Consider the following 19690-nt stretch of genomic DNA (forward strand, 5'->3'; position numbering starts at 1 on the left):
CACTGTGCTAAACACTTTTCAAATATTATCTCATTTGATCTTTACAGCAATCCTGTGAAGTAAGTAATATGGTCCTTGTTTTACAAATGAGGAAAGTGAAGCAAATAGAAAATACGGGACCCATGCCCATATGTACTTGAACAGTAAGTCTTCCTTACTCCAAGCCTAGCACTGATACCTAACTGTCTCGCTCAGTAGATGAAAGCTTATTTATTAGACAGTGGAAAAAATATCAAACTCCGTCACATGATGAGGAGTCTATGCTGAGTTTGACCATTTAGTTGACCTTGAAGAAGAAAGCAAACTTCTGAGCTGCCGTTTTTTCTTCTGTAAATAAAATGAGTATAATATTTATACTACCCTTCTCAACATGGTTATTGTGAGGAAAGTGCGTAACTTGTAAAGGAGTCTAGAAATGCCATCTATTATTATTTCTGGGCCTCAATTTCCTGACTTGTACAATGAGATCAGTTGAATAAAAGGAGCTATCAGATTTCTTAATAGTCCCAATTAATATACCTTATATAATTATACTCTATATAATTACACACTGTGTTTGTGGCAGAAGGAAAACTTCAAAGTATTCAGGTCTTCTAGGGCCAAAAGAAATGTTGCACCTCTTATTTCCTGACAAGCCACACAACTGTAGGCTGGTATGGTTCTTTCTGTCCTTCCCCTAACTATTATTTTGAATTCAGAAAAGTTCACTTATCCTGCTCCTTTGGAGCAGAATTGTACATTTACACCAAGATTGGGATATTTTTGGATTTAGCTGAAAGGAGCCAACAATTGTGCTGCACAGTTCATTTCTGTTTATGGAAAGGCTTTCATTTATCTTTTAGTGACCAGTGTGTTGTGAGCTGTTATCAAATGAGTCAGTACAGTTTTCCAAACCTTAGGACATTTCAAATAAGCGGGAAGTCTGCTCTTTCTTTCTTTTCTTTTTTCTCCTTTCTAGCAGCTGCATTACTGTTGTCGGTAATCCTCACCTTAGTTACTTGGGAAGTTGTTGCCATAATGAACCATCCTTTCAAAAGATGTTGTTGCTATCTTTTCTTAATGGGTGATAAAATGAACTGTTGACTAGACAGAAAAAAAAATCAGTAATTTTACCATCATTCTTTGCATAAGAAATTTGGCATGTTTTTCCTAGTCCATGGAAAGTAAGGTCGCCTCCCTCCTAATTGGGTTTTTAGTTGGCTTTTTTTGCAGGTTGCCAACATCAAATTGGGGTTTGTGAATCTTTAGAATCTTTAGACTCTAATTAAGTCTAACACTTTATTATTTTTTAAATTACTGAAAATCATAAGTGAAAATTTTGTTTTTTTAATGTGAGTTTTTTAAGCTCTCTTTCTATTGAATTATGATTATTAAATCTTTGTCACTTTCACCATGCTGTGCAGCTTGACAGCCAGAAATAGTTAACTGCTGAATTTTGTTGAGACCTTAGCAAAATTTAGTAAGACAGACACCATCTCACTTTAAGTGGGTTCTATTATCAGAGGCAATAGTTCATCCATTTCCCAAAGAAAGGACTCCTAACTGTTCGGTTCTGCAAATATGTATTGTATCTAGGATATACTGCAACATATTTAACATTTATAGGACTGCTTGCCATCTTGTGGGGGGGGGGGGTAGAGGGAAGGAGGGGAAAAAAATCGAAACATAAGCGAGTGCAAGAGATAATGTAAAAAATTACCCTGGCATGGATTCTGTCAATACAAAGTTATTATTAAATTAAAAAAAAAAAAAAAAAAAGAAAGGACTCCTAATTCTTTTATTTTTTCTCTCTTCATAAAAATGTCACACCTGCCAAAAGTTAGCAATACTTTTAACAATGTCATTTAATAATAATTGCCATTACATGGGTATTCAAATCAACTGTAGCACCTAAATACCTTACTTGGGACACAATATCTTAGCTAATTGGATTGACTGCTAAGTCTGATACATTGGAAGTTCCTTTTCAAGAAGAATTTGTTGTATCCACATTAGCAATATGCGACTAACATGAAAATAGTATCTTTCCAGGTTTCTAAATTCTCCCTTAAATTGGGATTTTATTTTCATCTCTTTCTGGTGTGTACAAATGCCTCGTGGTAATCTATCCTAACACTGAGGTGGAAAAGTTCAGTTGCAGTTTTCATTCCTGCTACCAAAAAAACAAACAGCAAAACTGTGGTTTCCAGGATAGAAGTTAAGAGTTACACAATTTGCTTATCTTAAGCACAGTTTATGATTACATGTTGTAACATGTGGTACCTATCTGTATTAATAGTGTCTGGGCTGATTAGCTCCATTAGTGTTAAAGTGAAGGTCATGACTTAGAATTTCTTGTTATCTTTGAAAGGAAAATAAGTTGCAAGGAAAAAGAGTATATTTGATTTAAGTCATTAAACAGGAATACTTACTTTTTGTTGCCATTTTCAACAAAAAATTCATTATTATTATACACATATAATTAGTAACTCAGTGAATCACAAAGTTATTAGAAGAGATCTTAATAGCATATATTTGTTAGGAAACATTTATTAAATGCTGACTTTGGACCAGGCACTTGCTAAGTATTAGCAATACAAAAAAAGACAAAAGATAATTCCTGCCCTCAAGGAGTTTACAATCTAATATGGAAGAGATGACATACAAACAAATATATGCACAACAGGTTAGGTACAGGATAAATAGTAAATAGTCAGCAGAGTGAAGGCACTCAGATTAAGAGGGATTGAGAAAAACTTCTTGTAAAAGATGGAGTTTTAGTTGGGACTTCTTGGGAAGTCAGGAGGTGTAGTGAAGAAGGAAGAGCATTGAAGACATGTTATCCATCTTATTCATGGAATAACAAAAAGTTCACTGTAGGGACTAAAACTGGAAAAATAGGAGGGGCCTGATTTATGAAGGGCTTTGAATGCTAGAAAGACATTTTGTATTTGATGTTGGAGGTGACAGTGACCACTGATGTTTTTTTGAATAGGAAGATGACATGATCAGACTTACACTTTAAGGTGAGTCTTCCTGATTTCCCCATAGACATCTTAAATTCAACATATCCAAAACTGAACTCCTTATTTCCCCCTCCTAAACCACCTCCCATTTCTGATTTCTCTGTTAATTATTGAAGGGTACCTCTATCCTCTGAGTCACCTAGGTTTGCAATCTAATGATTTTCTTGACTCTTTACTTTGTCTCACTTCCCATATCTAATTAGTTGTCAAGTTGTCATTTCTACTTCCATTACGTCTCCTCCATTCTTCCCCTTCTCACTTCTTGCATTGTCACTATTCTGGTGTAGGCCGTCACTCCCTCATGCCTGCTCTACTGCAGGAACTTTTTGCTTTGGGCACCTGCCTAGCACCAGGCCACCCTCTTTTAAAAGTACAGGTCTGACTATCTCACACACACTTTCCTTCCCCTTTCAATAAAAGTTGGTGGCTCCTTTTATCTCCAGGATCAAGGGCATGATCTTGTTTGGCATTCTGATTCCTTCAAAATCTGCTCCTGTGCCCCAAATTCCCTAGTCTTTCAATGCTTTACAGTCAATCCCATGGATGTGTGTTCAGTGGTACTGCCCTCCTTGCTGGTCTTTGAATAAGACATTCCATCTTCCAACTCTCTAGGCTTTTTTGTTTCCCCTTTTCATCTCTTCCTAATATCTTCCTTCAAATTCTAGCTAAAGCCCCACTTTCTATAGAAAACCTTTGTTAATCCCCATTAATTCTTGAGCCTTCTCTCTTTTAATTAACTCTTATTTGTCCTATATATATAGATTGTTTCCACGCGTTTGTTTGTCTGTTGTCTCCCCCATTAGACTGAAACCAGGAAGATTCACCTTCTTGAGTTCAAATCAGTTCTGGCCAAGTCATTTCATTCTCTTGCCTATATTTCTTATTAGTGAGCTAGAGAAGGAAATGCAAACCACTCTACTATCTTTGCTAAGAAAACTCCAAATGGGATCACAAAGAGTCAAACACAGTAGAAATGACTGAACAGGGACAACATGGGACATCTAGTTTGACATATCCAATAGGCACTTATAGGTGCTAGACTGGAGGAGCGAGATTAGGGCTAGATTTGAGATTCAATGCATGGGTACTGATGAGATCACCAAGTGAAATGGGGAGAAGATAATAGAACAGAGCCTTATTCATATCATTTTTATACTTTGTCATATAACATTGGGTACTGAGATGTTGTAGTCCAAAAGTGGAGATTCCACTATTGGCAGTGAGAATATATCACCAAGGAAACAATGGAAAATTAGTTCCCTTTAAATATCCTTTTATTTCTATACCTATAGATAGTCAATACTTATAATTAAACAGATCAAAGAGAGTCTTGGGATCAAAACATGCTTTCTTCAACCTGATATTTTCCTACTGGATTTCTTTGTTTTGTTTTGGTTTTTGACATTTGCTTAAATAGTACTTTTGATAATCTTCATCAATCCCTGATATTTTGTAAATGAACTTATATTCTATATTAGTATTACTTTTGACTGACATGTCTTTTTGACAAGAAAATCAAGTGACCAGGGTAGTTTCTGAGTTCTTTTGGCCTCCTCATTCTGGGAATTGGTAATATCTTCACTTTTATTTCTATCACATTTTTAGAATTAGTAGCATATTTTAATAGTATATGTTAAAGTGAACTAGACATGATTCTTACCTTCTAATAATTTAGCATGCCACTTCTCAAAAGATAGTATATATTATATAAAGCAAAAACTAAGACAAACAACCACAGCGATTATTAATTGGGAGCTGAATTTGTTCTTCCAAGAAAATAGGTTTCAAATCACTCCTGATACTAGAAATCATTAGGCCATTTGTCCTTAGGTTGGAAGCAAATGACAAATCTTCCCTGGACTTAACATTTACAGAAATGAGAAAAATCCTGAAGTTTCAGTTTCTGAATTCTGTCTTTAGATACCAGCCCTTCTTATGTCACATTCTCTTTTTGAATTATATTGTACCTAAAGTGCCCATCTCTTAAATGCATAGTTTACCAAAATAGTGGTTAAAACCACTCAAAAAGATGAAGAAATGGAAAGTTAAGTAAGAGAAATACAAAGTGCTTCTCAGTGTAGACTTCAGTGGTCTTGGACTTGTGATCAAAGAGGGAGCATTTTGATCTCAAGAGCTGAAGATTAATTCTCTGCCTAAATAATATTATGCTTGCCAGTTTGTTATTTATAAAATTCTATGATTATTTTATGATTAATCATCTTTTTTGTGAGCTAAATATTTTGTTTCCTAGTATTTTAATAAATATATGGATATTGTAATCCATATATAATGGCCTCTGTTACTTTTATCAGTCTAATTCAGTTTTGGTTCTTGACCTCTAGTTTGTTACTGACAGAAAAGTCACCTTTATTTTAGCAAAAATTATTGTTGGAGCTACAGCAAAAGTAATTTGTTACTTTTTTACTTTAGTTTATCCCACAAAGGAGAAATTCCACAGATTGTACATTTTCCGGCTGCCAGGTAGATAGATATCCGTCAACACAATGCAAAAGCAGTATGAGGAATTGAAATGGAATATAGATCTTTTTGTTTTTAAATGTAGGTGTAGATGTGCCCAAAGAGCATAAAACTGCATACGTTTGATCCAGCAGTGTCTCTACTGGATCTGTATCCCAAAGAGATAAAAAAAATGAATAAATAAAGGAAAAGGACTCACATGTGCAAAAATGTAGCAGCCCTTTTAGTAGTGGCAAGGAACTGAAAACTGAGTGAATGTCCATCAATTGGAGAATGACCAATTATGGTATATGGAATATGGATATTATGGAATATTATTGTTCTTTAAGAAACAATCAGCAGCATGATTTCAGAAAAGCCTGGAAAAACTTACATGAACTAATGTTAAGTGAAATTAGTAGAACCAGGAGAACATTGTACATGGCAACAACAGGATTATATGATCAGTTCTGAGGGATGTGGCTTTTTCCAGCAATGAGATGATTCAGACCAGTTTCAATAGTCTTATGATAAAGAGAGCCATCTGCATTTTAAGAGAGGACTGTGAGGACTAAATATGAATCATAACATAGTATTTTTACTTTTTTTGTCACTTGCTTGCATTTTGCTTTTTCTCATTCTTTTCCTTTTTAATCTGATTTTTTCTTGTGCAACATAATAATTGTGGAAATATGTATAGAACGATTGTACATGTTTAACACATATTGGATTACTTGCTGTGTAGGGGAGGGGTTGGGAAGAAGGGAGAGAGGAAAAAAAAATGTGGAACATAGCATTTTGCAAGTGTGTTGAAAACTCTGCATATATTTTTATTTTGAAAATAAAAAACTATTATTTAAAAACAAATATAGACAGATAGATAGAGGTGTAGAAAGCCTATATAGTTTGGTTGATTGTTGTCCCTCATCCTCAAAAAGGACCAAAATAACATTACATTAAAGTCAAGTTACAGTGTGTTTGACTGTAATTGATCAGACTGATATGAACAAAGAAGGCTCTACCACAGCTTGGGTAGAAATAGGCTATGTGAAAGTTTGGGTGGGTTCCCTAAATTTATGCATATCACATTTCTTTTGAGCTACTTCAATTTTGCTTTGCTTATTAGAACATAGGCCTTTCTTTGATGAGGGCACTTCATGCTGGGTGGTCCTGTGCCAGTGTCTCCTAAGTCATGAAATCAATTCCAAAGTTCTTCAGAGAGACCTTGAAAGTGTCCTTTTGTCACTTCTTCTGATCATCCTGTGAAAACTTTCCATATGGTCTTTTAGGCAAGTGTATATTTGGCATTTGAACAATGTGCTCAACACATTGGAGCTATACTAGAGTTTGAATGCTTGGAAATTTAGTTCGGGGAAGGGCTTCAATGTCTGATATATTCTCCTGCCAATTGATCTTCAGAATCTTTCTAAGACCAATTCAAATGGAAATAATTCAGTTTCCTGGCATGGCACTGGTATACTGTTCAGGTTTCACAGGCATACAGCAATGAGGCTAGACAAGACTCTGTAGACCTGCAGTTTAGTAGTTACTCTACTACCTCTTCTTTTCTGTATAATATTTTTTGGATAAATTTGGAATAAGGGCTGTCTCATACATGATATAGATTTCTCTTGCTTTACTTTTGCCTTAAGATGAATAATGTTGCTAACTTAGTGGAATATAGTCAGTACTATATGGCATGAATCATTTGATGAATGGTTGCTCTTTTTTCTATGGCTTTGTACTTTTTTTAGATTCTGACACTTTCACATTCAACATGATTATCTTAGAGTTTAAACCAATATTTGCAGCCTTGATGTATAATGCTTTTCCATTCTCAACTCTTTTCCATTAGTTTTACTTTGTTTTAAAATAGGGTTGCGTTTTGCTTCCCTCTAGCAAACCAAAAACTTATCATTATAGAATATTTGCTAGCCCTAGCCTTACTGGATGCAGAGATAAAATTCCCACAAAGAGATGGGAGTAGATCTTCCTAAGTGCAGTGTTTAGATCTGTTTTTTGTCTATAGGAAATATATCTTTATACTCTGAGCTGGTAAAATATTTAAACTACCAAACCACTGTCCATCCTCCCAATTACTCAGGCTCTAAACTTTGTTATTTGTTATGAGCAAGAACTTGAAACAAGATGCTAAGTCAGTGGAATTGATAGAGACAATGGTTATCTAATTTAGCATGGTGCTTAACAGTTCTCTAGTTCAGTACATGTACTTAGTATACTAAGTACTTACTATAGTAAGTACAGTTCCACAAGATTCACACCTATGATGAGAGAGGATATAAGCTCGGATAAACTCAGCCAGAATCAGAACTAGGGAAGACAGAGAAGTGGTGGCAGGCTCTCCTCCTTCCTTCTCCATTGAAACCAAGATCCAAAAGGGCTCCAGAAAAGCTAGCCTAGCCCCAGGAAAGGAGACAAGCCTTGGAAAGAGACAATAAAGGATTTGGACTTTAATTTCTGGCTACTCATATGATGATTACTGAATTGAATCAAAGGCTGCTTCCAGAGACCTCAAGGAAACCTCAACAGAGGATATTACATTTTAGGAAAAAATATCATAGGTATTAATCTCTATTCTTCACCTTCACCTCATATATCCAATCTGATGTCATCTCTTCTTGGTCTAACTTTATATTTTCTAGAAATCACTCCATTCATGTGGCTCCCACCACAGAGTTATCAGCTCATGTCTGGATTCATTAAGTAGCCTTCTGGTTGATCTTCTGCCTACTTCAACACATTATCCGTGGGTTAATCAAATATCTGTGATATTGATCAAATGTTGAAACTTAGAGATATGTAACAGAATACATGGACTTTGAAATAGGAAGAAATTCTACTGTTGCTGATACTTTGAGGAAGCCTATAGAAGGATGACCCAAAGATCCCAAGAACCACCTTAAGAGCAAAGAAGAAAACTAGCCAGGTTCACTATAGAGCATGAAGAAGGCCAGAAAACACAATTTCAATGGGATAGATGATGAATCCATTTCTTGATTTTTGCAGAGCAGCTTGAAGTTCAGTAGGGGAATCTCAAAAGCCAGACAGTAAGGGAAGTATTTTTCTCCTTCAGAGAAGCAAGATTTAGGTAAGGAATAGGGACTACAGTTCCTGCTTCCCCTAACTCCCAGATAAGTAGTGCTGACCAAGCAAACTGGTCAGAATATAGGATGTTTTCCATAATTTTAAAGTTTGTCAATTCACTGCCCTTATATTTTAATTTCCCTTACTTATTGAATAAAGTTTATTTTAAAAGAGCTTGATTTTTTAATCATAACTAAACCAAGGGAATAGGGGGATTTGCCTATACCTAAACCAAGAGAGTCAGAAGGATCAAAGTGGCCTAAGAGAATCAACTGTGGTGTTCCTCCCATTTTGACTAAAGCATTGTTTTTCTCTTCTCTTCTCTCTTCCCCTCTCTCCCTCCTATATTCTCTCTCTCTTCCTCCTCCTCTCAGATTGCCCAGAAACTTCTGCTTTAGAAATTTGCCCTCACACTGATGCATTGTTGGTGGAGTTGTGAATGAATCCAACCATTCTGGAGAACAATTTGGAACTATGTTCAAAAAGTTATCAAACTGTGAATACCCTTTGATCCAGCAGTGTTATTTCTGGGCTTATATCCCAAAGAGATCTTAAAGAAAGGAAAGGGACCTCTATATGCAAAAATGTTTGTGACAGTCATTTTTGTAGTGGCCAGAAACTGGAAATTGAATGGATGCCCCTCAATTGGAGAATGGTTGGGTACATTGTGGTATATGAATGTTATGGAATATTATTGTTCTGTAAGAAATGACCAGCAAGATGATTTCAGAGAGGCTTGGAAGAGACTTACATGAACTGATGCTAAGTGAAATGAGCAGAACCAGGAGATCATTATACACTTCAGCAACAATACTATATGAGGATATATTCTGATGGAAGTGGATAGCTTCGACAAAGAGAAGATCCAATTCAGTTCCAATTGATCAATGATAGAATCAGCTACACCCAGAAAAAGAACACTGGGAAATGAATGTGGACTACTTGCATTTTTTTTCTTCCCAGGTTATTTTTACCTTTCTGAATCCAATTTTTCTTGTGCAAAAAGAGAACTGTATGGATTTATAACATATATGAGACTGCCTGCCATAGGGGAGAGAGTAGAGGGAGGGAAAGGAAAAGTTGGAACAGAAGTGAATGCAAGGGACAATGTTAAAAAATTACCCATGCATATGTTTTGTCAATAAAAAGCTATAATTAAAAAAAAAATTTAAAAAGAAAAGAAATTCTCCCTCAAAATTACTTGTGATTTTTCACTAAATTCAGTGAAATTGGATGAAAATGAATTCAGTGGCTGAGACATTCTTGTTTTTCTCTTCTTCCTCCTCCTCTGTCTTCCTTTCCTTCTGTCTTTATCTCCTCTGCTTTGTTTACCCTCTTTCCTTCTCCTCCTCCTTTCTCAAACACACAAATAAACATACAGAGAAGATGTATATTTAATGGGAAATTGAAGAAGGGAAAGAAATCTGTATTTTAAATGAAATTAAGTGGACTTTTTAAACATAAAATTTCATCTTGGAACCAAAATCAGAAATGGGACGTTCCAAAAATTAATCTATGGTTTAAGGGTTACAAGACATTTTGTATACGTTATTTTATTTATTTATTTATTTTAATAATTTTTTATTGACAGAACCCATGCCAGGGTAATTTTTTATAGCATTATCCCTTGCACTCGCTTCTGTTCCAATTTTTCCCCTCCCTCCCTCCACCCCCTCTCCCAGATGGCAAGCAGTCCTTTACATGTTAAATAGGTTACAGTATATCCTAGATACAATATATGTGTGGAGAACCGAACAGTTCTCATGTTGCACAGGGAGAATTGGATTCAGAAGGTATAAATAACCCGGGAAGAAAAACAAAAATGCAAGCAGTTTATATTCATTTCCCAGTGTTCTTTCTTTGGGTGTAGCTGCTTCTGTCCATCTTTGATCAATTGAAACTGAATTAGCTCTCTTTATCAAAGAGATCCACTTCCATCAGAATACATCCTCATATAGTATTGTTGTTGAGGTATATAATGATCTCCTGGTTCTGCTCATTTCACTTAGCGTCAGTTCATGTAAGTCTCTCCAGTCTTCTCTGTATTCATCCTGCTGGTCATTCCTTACAGAACAATAATATTCCATAACGTTCATATACCACAATTTACTCAACCATTCTCCAATTGATGGGCATCCATTCATTTTCCAGCTTCTAGCCACTACAAACAGGGCTGCCACAAACATTTTGGCACATACAGGTCCCTTTCCTTTCTTTAGTATCTCTTTGAGGTATAAGCCCAGTAGAAACACTGCTGGATCAAAGGGTATGCACAGTTTGATAACTTTTGGGGCATAATTCCAGATTGCTCTCCAGAATGGTTGGATTCGTTCACAACTCCACCAACAATGCATCAGTGTTGGACTGCCTATTTTTAAAAACATCATTCTAACGTAGTTGACTCACTTCCATGCCCTCTTTCTCTGTTTCAAATTGCCATAATAATGATAAAGTTTTTAGAAGTTATATGTATCATTTTCTCATAAAGAAAATTAAACAGTTTAACTTTATTAAGTCTCTTTATGCTTTGTTTTTCATGTTTAGCTTTTTATGCTTTTTTTGAGTCTTATATTTGAAAATCAGGTTTTCTATTGAATGCTGATCTTTTCTTCAGGAATGCTTGAAAGTCTTCTTTATTAGTTAATTATTCTCATTAATTAAATGTTAGTTTTTTTTTCCCTTGAAGGATTATATTTAGTTTTGCTGGGTAGGTTATTCTTGGTTATAATTACAGCTCTTTTACCTTCTGGAATAATCATATTCTAACCCCTTCACTCTTATAACATAGTAGCTTCTATGTCTTGTGTTATCCTGACTGGCTTCATGATATTTGAATGGTTTCTTTCTGGCTGCTTGAAGTATTTTCTCTTTAACCTGAGAGCCTTGAAATTTGGCTGTCATATTCCCAAGCGGGTTCATTTTGGGGTCTATTTCAGGTGATGATCGGTGGATTCATTAAATTCCTATTTTCCCTCTAGTTCTAGTATATTGGGGCAGTTTTCCTTTATAATTTCTTGAAATAAGAGGATTAATTGTACTTTTTTTTTCATAGCTTTTAAGTTACTTATTAATTCTTAAATTCTCCTTGATCTTTTTTCCCCTCAGTGGAATAGTTTACATTTTCTTAGATTTTTTTTTTCCCCAGACCTGGCTTTCTGAAAAAATCAAACTACTTTTTACTGTGAAAATAAATAAAGTGGGGAGAGAGGAATGAATTGAGCAATTTTCTAAAATATTGATTATCTAACTTTTTGCTGTCAAAACCCCTTTATACTTTTTTAAAATGTCAAGGATGCATTTTGTTTATATGGATCTTATCTATTGGTTTTTGTTGTATTAAAAATTTTAACATCTTTGTATTATTATGAAAATAGTTTTGTCCTTGCTAACCTCCTAAAAGAGGCCTAGAGAACTCCAAGATTTCTTGAACCAACTTTGAGAATCACTGATCTAAGGGAAAAGCTTAACATTATTTATTATTTTATTATCTTTTTTAAAGTCCTTTATAAATAAAACACTATTCCTAGATTTCCATTTTATTGTTGATTTCATGTATTATAAATTCTTTCTTCCTTCTTTGGCATTTTTAGCACATTATCACCAAATAGTCAATATCCCTATTTAATTTAATTTTGTTTCTTTTTAATCCTCCTAAACCTTGTGAGTATATTACCTGGAGTGGTTATGGGTTCTTGAGTCCCAAATAAGTGGTCTCTAAGACAATCAATTTTTTTGAAGAATAGCTGTTTTTAGTTGGACATTGTTTATGTCCCCATTTTAACGTTCACTAAAAAGAATTTTTTTCTTGCATTGCAAGAGTCTCACAGAAAGAAATGCCAGGAAAAAAGAGGCTTATCTTAATTTTTCTCACAGCCAAAGTGTACGTGACTAGGCAGTCTTTTGATTAAATTGGGAGAAATTGCATTATTTGGAAATGTTATCAAAAAGTGTTTCTTGATTTTTTTAATTTTTAAAATCATTTTTTAAAAATCCATTTTCCCTCATTTTCTAGGAAAGTCATAGTTCAAGTACTACCGATAAGGAAAAAGCTACTCCCACTGTGACCAGTAACCTCACTGTACAGGAATATTTTGCCAAACGAATGTCAGAGATAAAGAACAAATCAGTAGCCATACAGACAGCTTCTGCTGAAACCCAGTCTTTTGAAGAGAAAAGAACTAAACAGAAAAAAGAAAAAAAGAAAAGGAAAGAAGCTGAGGACTGTAACAAACTGAAGGCCAAGCATCCCAAAAAGGAGAATCTGGAGGAAGAGGAGGGATGGCATGCTTACCATAGGTCAAAGAAAAAGACCCTTGCTGAGAACCAGGTTGGAGATCCTGTTTACGATCAGAGTCTCGATGCTTCCCCTAAGGAGAGACCACTTTGTGATGAGCAAGGACCCACTATAGGAACTATTGCCACAGAACAAAAAAAGAAAAAAAAGAAAAAGCAAGAGGAAATGGTCATGGGATCTGCCCAAGAGCAAACATCAGAAAAGACAGGGGGGAGCAAGAAGAAGAAGAAAAAAAAGAAAGGCCTTGAATAAAGAAGTTTTCTTTACTTGCATTTTCATGTCATTTGAATGTCATAATACTTTTGGTGCAGCCTTATGAAAAAGAAGAGAAAAGAAAGAAGCTTTGGCCTGAAGTCAGTGAAGAGTTTACCCAAGATGATTTGTTCACATCTTTTAACATGCCCATGATTGCTGGGTCTCGCCCTCTCATCATATTTTTCCCAACTTAAAAAAAAAAATTCCCAGAAGAACTTGAAAAACAATCCAGATCATGTCTGTGAAGCAAGATTATTTTTAAGACCCTGGATCCTACATTGTTTATATATCTGGGAGGGGGGGAGGAGAGTGGAGGAGAAAGAAACATATGTGAGGTATAATATACCTTTGCATATACACACACACAGATATTTGAATTTTCCACTATTTCCTTTGGCAATAATAAATTATGCTTCCTTTTGAAAGATTTGCCCTAATTAAAGGATTATGAGTTGATGCTGAAGAGTATAACCAAATAGTTCCTATTGTTCTCTAGCCAACCAATTTATTTGTGCCAACTAGGAATTATGTGATTTTTTTTTTAATTTGTTTTTGCCTCAGATTAGCATTCTCTATGGGTATTTCTGTTGCTTCTCTTCCACTGAGCAGTGGCTGAGAAGCATTCCAAAGATTCTAGATGACTTCAAATTATTAATATTGGACTAGATTCTCAGTGTAGTTTTGTTCTGATAAGTGTTATGTTTGTGTCTACATTGAATTTTGTCTTTTCTGAGCTATTTTGCATATTTGATTGTACCTGATGCCAAATAAGCCATAACTTTGGTTATATGGATCAGATTTGCAAAATCTACCAAAATAAAATAAAAACTGAAAACTAAAGATTTTCAAATTATTAACTTCATATTGAAAATGAACTTATTCTTTGTTTTACATCTCAAGTCACTGCTATGTAGAAGTTATCAAATTAAACATTAAAATTTTTTCTCCATTTCAGTCTTACTCAATCCTAATGGTATTGCTACATTATATTTTATAGGCTGTCACACCCTGTGTGTATGTTTTGCTTTATGTTGATTAATCTTTCCCCACTATTGATTTACATGGATGACCAAGAAATCACCTTTACACACTTATAAAAAACAAAATATTAAATGTATGTATGATATTAAGAAATCTAGTCCAAGTGAGGACTGGACCTCTCCTATATTTTATTTATTCTTAACTTTTATATCTCCCTCTTCCTTTTTTCCTTCCTATCTCTTTTCCCTCCCCTTCCTCATTTATTCCTCTCCTACTGTTTTCATTTGCCATGGCCCAACTTCCAGTATCCATGGCAGTGAGATTGAGGGTGTGTTACACAGGGTGGTGCAGGCAGATTATTGCTCTCTCCATTTGATTTATAGATTGCTACTGGCTAATAGGAACTATTAATTCACTACTTGGTAACCTTTTGGCCTTTTATTTTAACTCATGGGGTACATTACAGGAAACATTGCTCCAGGAATTTTAATATTGAGGAAATACATAAAGAAAATCTTTCAAAATACATAAAGCAGGATAATAGAATTTGAGTTAGAAAGGACCTAAAGCCATCTTATCCAAGTCTTGCTCAGTGTGTGTGTGTGTGTGTCTGTCTGTCTGTCTGTCTCTGTCTCTGTCTCTGTCTCTTAATGGTTATAGAAACTGAGGATCAGGAAAACTAAAATGATTTACCCAAAGTTACAGAAGAGAAAGGATTTGAACCCAGATCCTCTGACTTCAGAATTTAACACTTTGTGTTAATACAGTTAATATAGTTAATAACTGTTCAGTTCTTTCAGTAATGTTCAACTCTTTGTAACCTTACTCGGGGTTTTCTTGGCAAAGATTTTGGTGTGATTTGCCATTTCCTGATTTTGCTATTTCCTTCTCCAGCTCATTTTACAGATGAGGAAACCAAGGCAAACAGAATTAAGTGACTTGTCCAGGATCACAGAGTTAGGAAGTGTCTGAGGCTGGATTTGAACTCACTAAGATTAGTCTTCTTGATTCCAGGCATAGCACTCTATGCACTATGGCGCCACCTAGCTGTTTTGCTATGCAACACATGCATGTAATTCTTAGGATCTTGGAGACTGAAAAAGACTTTCTCCTAAATTAAGTGTCTGATCTCAAAAAATAAACAAATTAAAAAGTATTTGTTAAGTCACTTTTCATCAGAGACAGCATTTGCCCAATTTATCTCTACTTGTCCTATCTTGTATATAAAATTAGTGTCTGAGGAGGGAGTAATGGTTACTTAAAAATAGAAGAGAGCTTTTTCATTTTTATTCTTTTAATCAATTGAAATAGAGCAACAAGAAAATCAATAGGAAGGAAATTCTAGTCTGTCCTAAAGGCAGATTAAATGCATTTGGTCATGAGAAAAGGTTTTTTGGTTATAGGGAAAAGTTCTTAAAATGAAAATTTATTATTTCAGAAAGTGAGAGGAGCCTATTTTCAGGTAGTTGGAACAATTTTAGAGATTGTACATGTAATCAGAAGACCTGGATAGTTTGGGAAAAAATTTTACAAAATGTCTCTTTTTAAAAGAGAGAGATGGAGAAAAAAAAAAGTGATTCCTGTGCATAGTTTCTTTTTTTTGAATAGAAGTATGGGATCTTGGAAGAGGTCTGTCCCCTTCTTGATATAACAGCCCTTCTAACGAGCTAGTTTGCTCAAAGAAGACAATTATCCTATTTTTCTTTCATAAGGTATCTTAGTGTATTTCTGCCATCCTAGACCGTTCATTAACATTTAAAGATCCCTCACTGACCAAATCCTGTATTAGTTTTTTCCCCTTATAAATTTATGATTGATCAGAAAGAATGGAAAGAAAGATAATAAACTATGAAAAGTGGATTCTATTTATCAACTATTTTAAAAAATTTCAGAAGTAACTTTGCCGAGGGTTATTGGCATAATAATGGTGAAAATTAAGAAAAATTTTCCCCACCAGATTTTACATTCTGTGCATATACTTGCAGCAAAGTACACAATGAAAGTTTATTTTAGTTATAAAGTAAGCTTATGCTGAGTGAACATATTTTCATATTCTCTAAAAAGTACTCAGTTTTCATCCCTAACTCCCCATTTACTTTTTTCAAGATTTACAGGATATATAGAACAATTAAGAAGGTGTCTAAAACTTTGTTAATATTAAACAGTTTATAATTTGTTTTCAAGGAGATATGTTTTCATCTATATTCATTTAAGTGAAAATTGATGAATTCTGAAATTTTCAATCCTTGTTTCTGCTTTATCACCAACTTATGTGGAATTGGTTAAGTTCTATACCTCAAAGAGATCCTTTGTTTCTGAGCTGATGAGGTGATTTATTTCAATACATAACCCACATGAATGAGGGTTGGGGGTAGTGGTGGAAAGGATCTTTCTAATTCCTTGAAAGTGTTAATAAGCCTTTTAGAACCCGGCCAATGTGAGTACTTCCTTTTGCATCAACCATAGACCACACTATTGCTTGCCTACTTCACCTATTCTTAGATTCAAGGAACAAGTTGAAACCTGTGTTTAAAAAAAAAAAAAAAAAAAAAAAAACCCAGCATCTGAGAAATGGTTCAATACAATCTCCCTGGATGATCTCAGCTTCTGGATCACTAAGCATCTGTTTGTTGTATTTCTATTTGAGTAAGAACTTCCCCATCACCACCCTCCTGTTTGTCTTATGGACTTCTGCAGCCACTGCATTTTGGAGCCTGTTGTGCTGGCCCATCAGTCCTTGGAGGTCAGATTTAGCACTCTGATTTCATATATTTATAATGCAAGATTAATGACTAGTTAATTAGAATCATGTCCTAATAAGATAATAAAATATATTGGCAATGAACGTATTCTAGAAAATAATAGGTTAAAATGGCATGTTTCTGAAAAGAGCAATTACTTAGGATATTCTAAAAATTCAGGTCTAAAAATTCATGTGGTTTATTTAGTATTTTCCCCAGTTACATGTAAAAACGTTTTTTTTTAAGATTTATTTTTAAAACTTTTGAGTTCCAAATTCTCTCCCTTCTTCCCATCCCCCCACCCATTGAGAAGGCAAGCAATTTGATACAGGTTATACATGTGTAGTCATGCAAAACATTTCCATAATAGTCATGTCATAAAAGAGACAAAAAAAATTCCTCAAAAAAAATAAAGTTAAAAAAAAAAGGAAGATTCAATTTGCATTCAGAGACTTAACAGTTTTTTTCTCTAGAAATGGATAGCATTTTTCTCCATAAATCCTCAGAGTTGTCTTGGATCATTGCTGAGAATAGGTAAGACATTCACAGCCGTTCGTCCTACAATATTGCTGTTACTTTGTATACATTACATTTCAGTTTGCATCAGCTCATGTAAGTCTTTTCAGTTTTTTCTGAAAGCATCCTGTTCATAATTTCTTGTAGGACAATAATAGTCCATTATCACATACCAGAGTTTATTCAGTCATTCCTCAAACGATGGATATCCCCTCAATTTCCAATTTTTTTTGCCCCAGAAAAGAGCTACTATAAATATTTTTGTATATATGTCATTTTCTTAAAATTATTATCTCTTGGGATATAGACCTAGTAGAAGTATTGCTAGGTTAAAGGGGACATCACAAAGATTCAGAAAGAGAATTTTGGTTGGAATAGAAAATGAGGTGGGAAGATTACATTTTGAAGCATATTTGTGCCACCAATATAAGGACAGAAGAAACATAATTTTTAATGTGGGCATGTACAATGAAATCTCTCCTCCCACATAAACCTCTTCCATCCTGTCAGTCTATATGGGAGTGTGCCCCTATCTGCAATTCTTGCGTGCAAATTAAATCATCATAAATGTACTGAGGTGGTTCACTATTTAAAGGAATCCTAAGTGAATCCTTTTATAAAGGGAAAAATTGTTTTGTAACAAGGACATATTTGGGCTGTTGAGCTTTTTAAAAATATGTTCTTAATTTGTTTTGGGAAAAGTCTTTGATGGAATTCATCTTGTGACCTTCCAACAGTCAGTTTCTTTATTCATTCAGTGAAACCATTTAATTACACACTGAAAATCATGCATGTTACTGAAGTATGAAATGTCATCATGACATAAACTACTATATCAGTTCTTAAATTTTTGTTTTTGGGATCCCTTATGTTCTTCAACATTCACTTGATTTTTCTCTCCCCCAAAAGCTTTTGTTTATGGGGGTTATATTTTTCAATAATTTACATTAGAAATTAAAATATCTTAGTATCATCTTGAAAAGTTTTTACCTCAAGGATCCCTGGAAGGATCTTGGGGACTCTTAGGGGTGTCCAGACCACACTCTGTGAACCAATGATCTAATAGGATATACGCAAAAAGAATATGAGAGGCATATTAATAAAATGTTCTATGATGTCTATGGAGGGAATTTACCAGTTGAAGGCATTTATGTTAGATTTTAAAAGGTAAGTGGGATTCTTTTTTATCTATTGGATAGGGCAGGACAGAGCAAATTCTAGGAACAAAAAGTATAAGCTAAAGCAACAAAAGCAGAAAAACTGGAAACAGAAGACATTGCATCCATTGTGATCCTAAATCTATACTGAGTTTAAAAACATTCACATCTTTTTTTATATATTATTCGATCCAAGAGGCTTACCCTAATAATATACACCTAAAACTTTAGGGTAGCGCTAGAATGGGCCACTTACCTCTGGAATCATGTATGGTACTTTCCTTACCCTCAAAAATGCATCATCACTCATATGCCTCTGCTCTTCTATCCCCTACCTTCATCTCCCACCCCAAAATGCAAATATAGACCTTGGTAATTCAAGACTTTGGGAAAATAAAAAAGCATTCCTTCCCCTGAAGGTTGTGAACCCTTGTCACAGAATCTAGATCAGGAAGGTATCTCTAAAGATCATCTGCCTTCAGCCAGGACTGCACTTTACCTTTCTCAGCAAGATAGATATGTCACTACCAAGGGAAAAAAAATGCACCTGATAAGTCTAAGATGGTGTCACCAGAGTACCTTGTCCTTCTTTCACATCCACCTGTGACTGTCACCTTCTGTGAGATTGAAGGATCAGATTGAAGGTGTGGTCAGGTCAAAGAGAAGACAACTGGGTCTCAGGAAGGTTTTAAGCTTGACACTGGAGGTGGTAACCTGTGAATATTCCCTGCAGCATGGTGAGGGTGTGGTCCCGTTGACTCACCCTACTCAGGTGATGGACCGCAGGATCCTGCCCCAGCTGCAGCCACCCTTCTGTGGGACTCCCTGGCAGTACCAAGTAGAACAAGTTACTGCAATTTAGCCTGAAGGAATTGCAAAATGCTGGTGTGGTTGAGAGAGGTCACCACCAGCCTGAGACCAGCAAACTTTAACTTAGTTGTAATACTAAGAAGTATTAGGATCCTATCTTTCCTAACCAAAGATCCAATCTTAATCTCTTGCTAAGGCTTCATTTTCTCCTGTATTCAACCTTTTAAAGATCAATCTCTGGATCTAAGGTGTGTCTTTACACAAGCCAACATGTGACTCATTAGTAAAAGAAAAAGCATACCAGGTGGGGATAGTAGCCTTATAGTTAGTTTGGACATGCATAATGAAACCTTTCCAGTTCCAGAAGGG

At 35.0% G+C, this 19690-nt stretch overlaps 1 protein-coding gene across 1 annotated transcript in view; it reads left to right on the plus strand.

Annotated features, from left to right (window-relative positions):
• The window catches only part of PINX1 (PIN2 (TERF1) interacting telomerase inhibitor 1), an 87378-nt gene extending 73422 nt beyond the window's left edge, over nt 1-13956 (plus strand). Inside the window, exon 7 of the mRNA XM_051975728.1 lies at nt 12580-13956. Coding sequence (XP_051831688.1) covers nt 12580-13113 — 534 coding nt within the window. The 3' untranslated portion in view covers nt 13114-13956. The remainder of the gene's footprint in view (nt 1-12579) is intronic.
• The last annotated feature ends 5734 nt before the right edge of the window (nt 13957-19690 follow it).

This window comes from Antechinus flavipes, chromosome 2 (genome assembly GCF_016432865.1).
Source record: "Antechinus flavipes isolate AdamAnt ecotype Samford, QLD, Australia chromosome 2, AdamAnt_v2, whole genome shotgun sequence".
NCBI classification, from domain to species: Eukaryota; Metazoa; Chordata; class Mammalia; order Dasyuromorphia; family Dasyuridae; genus Antechinus; species Antechinus flavipes.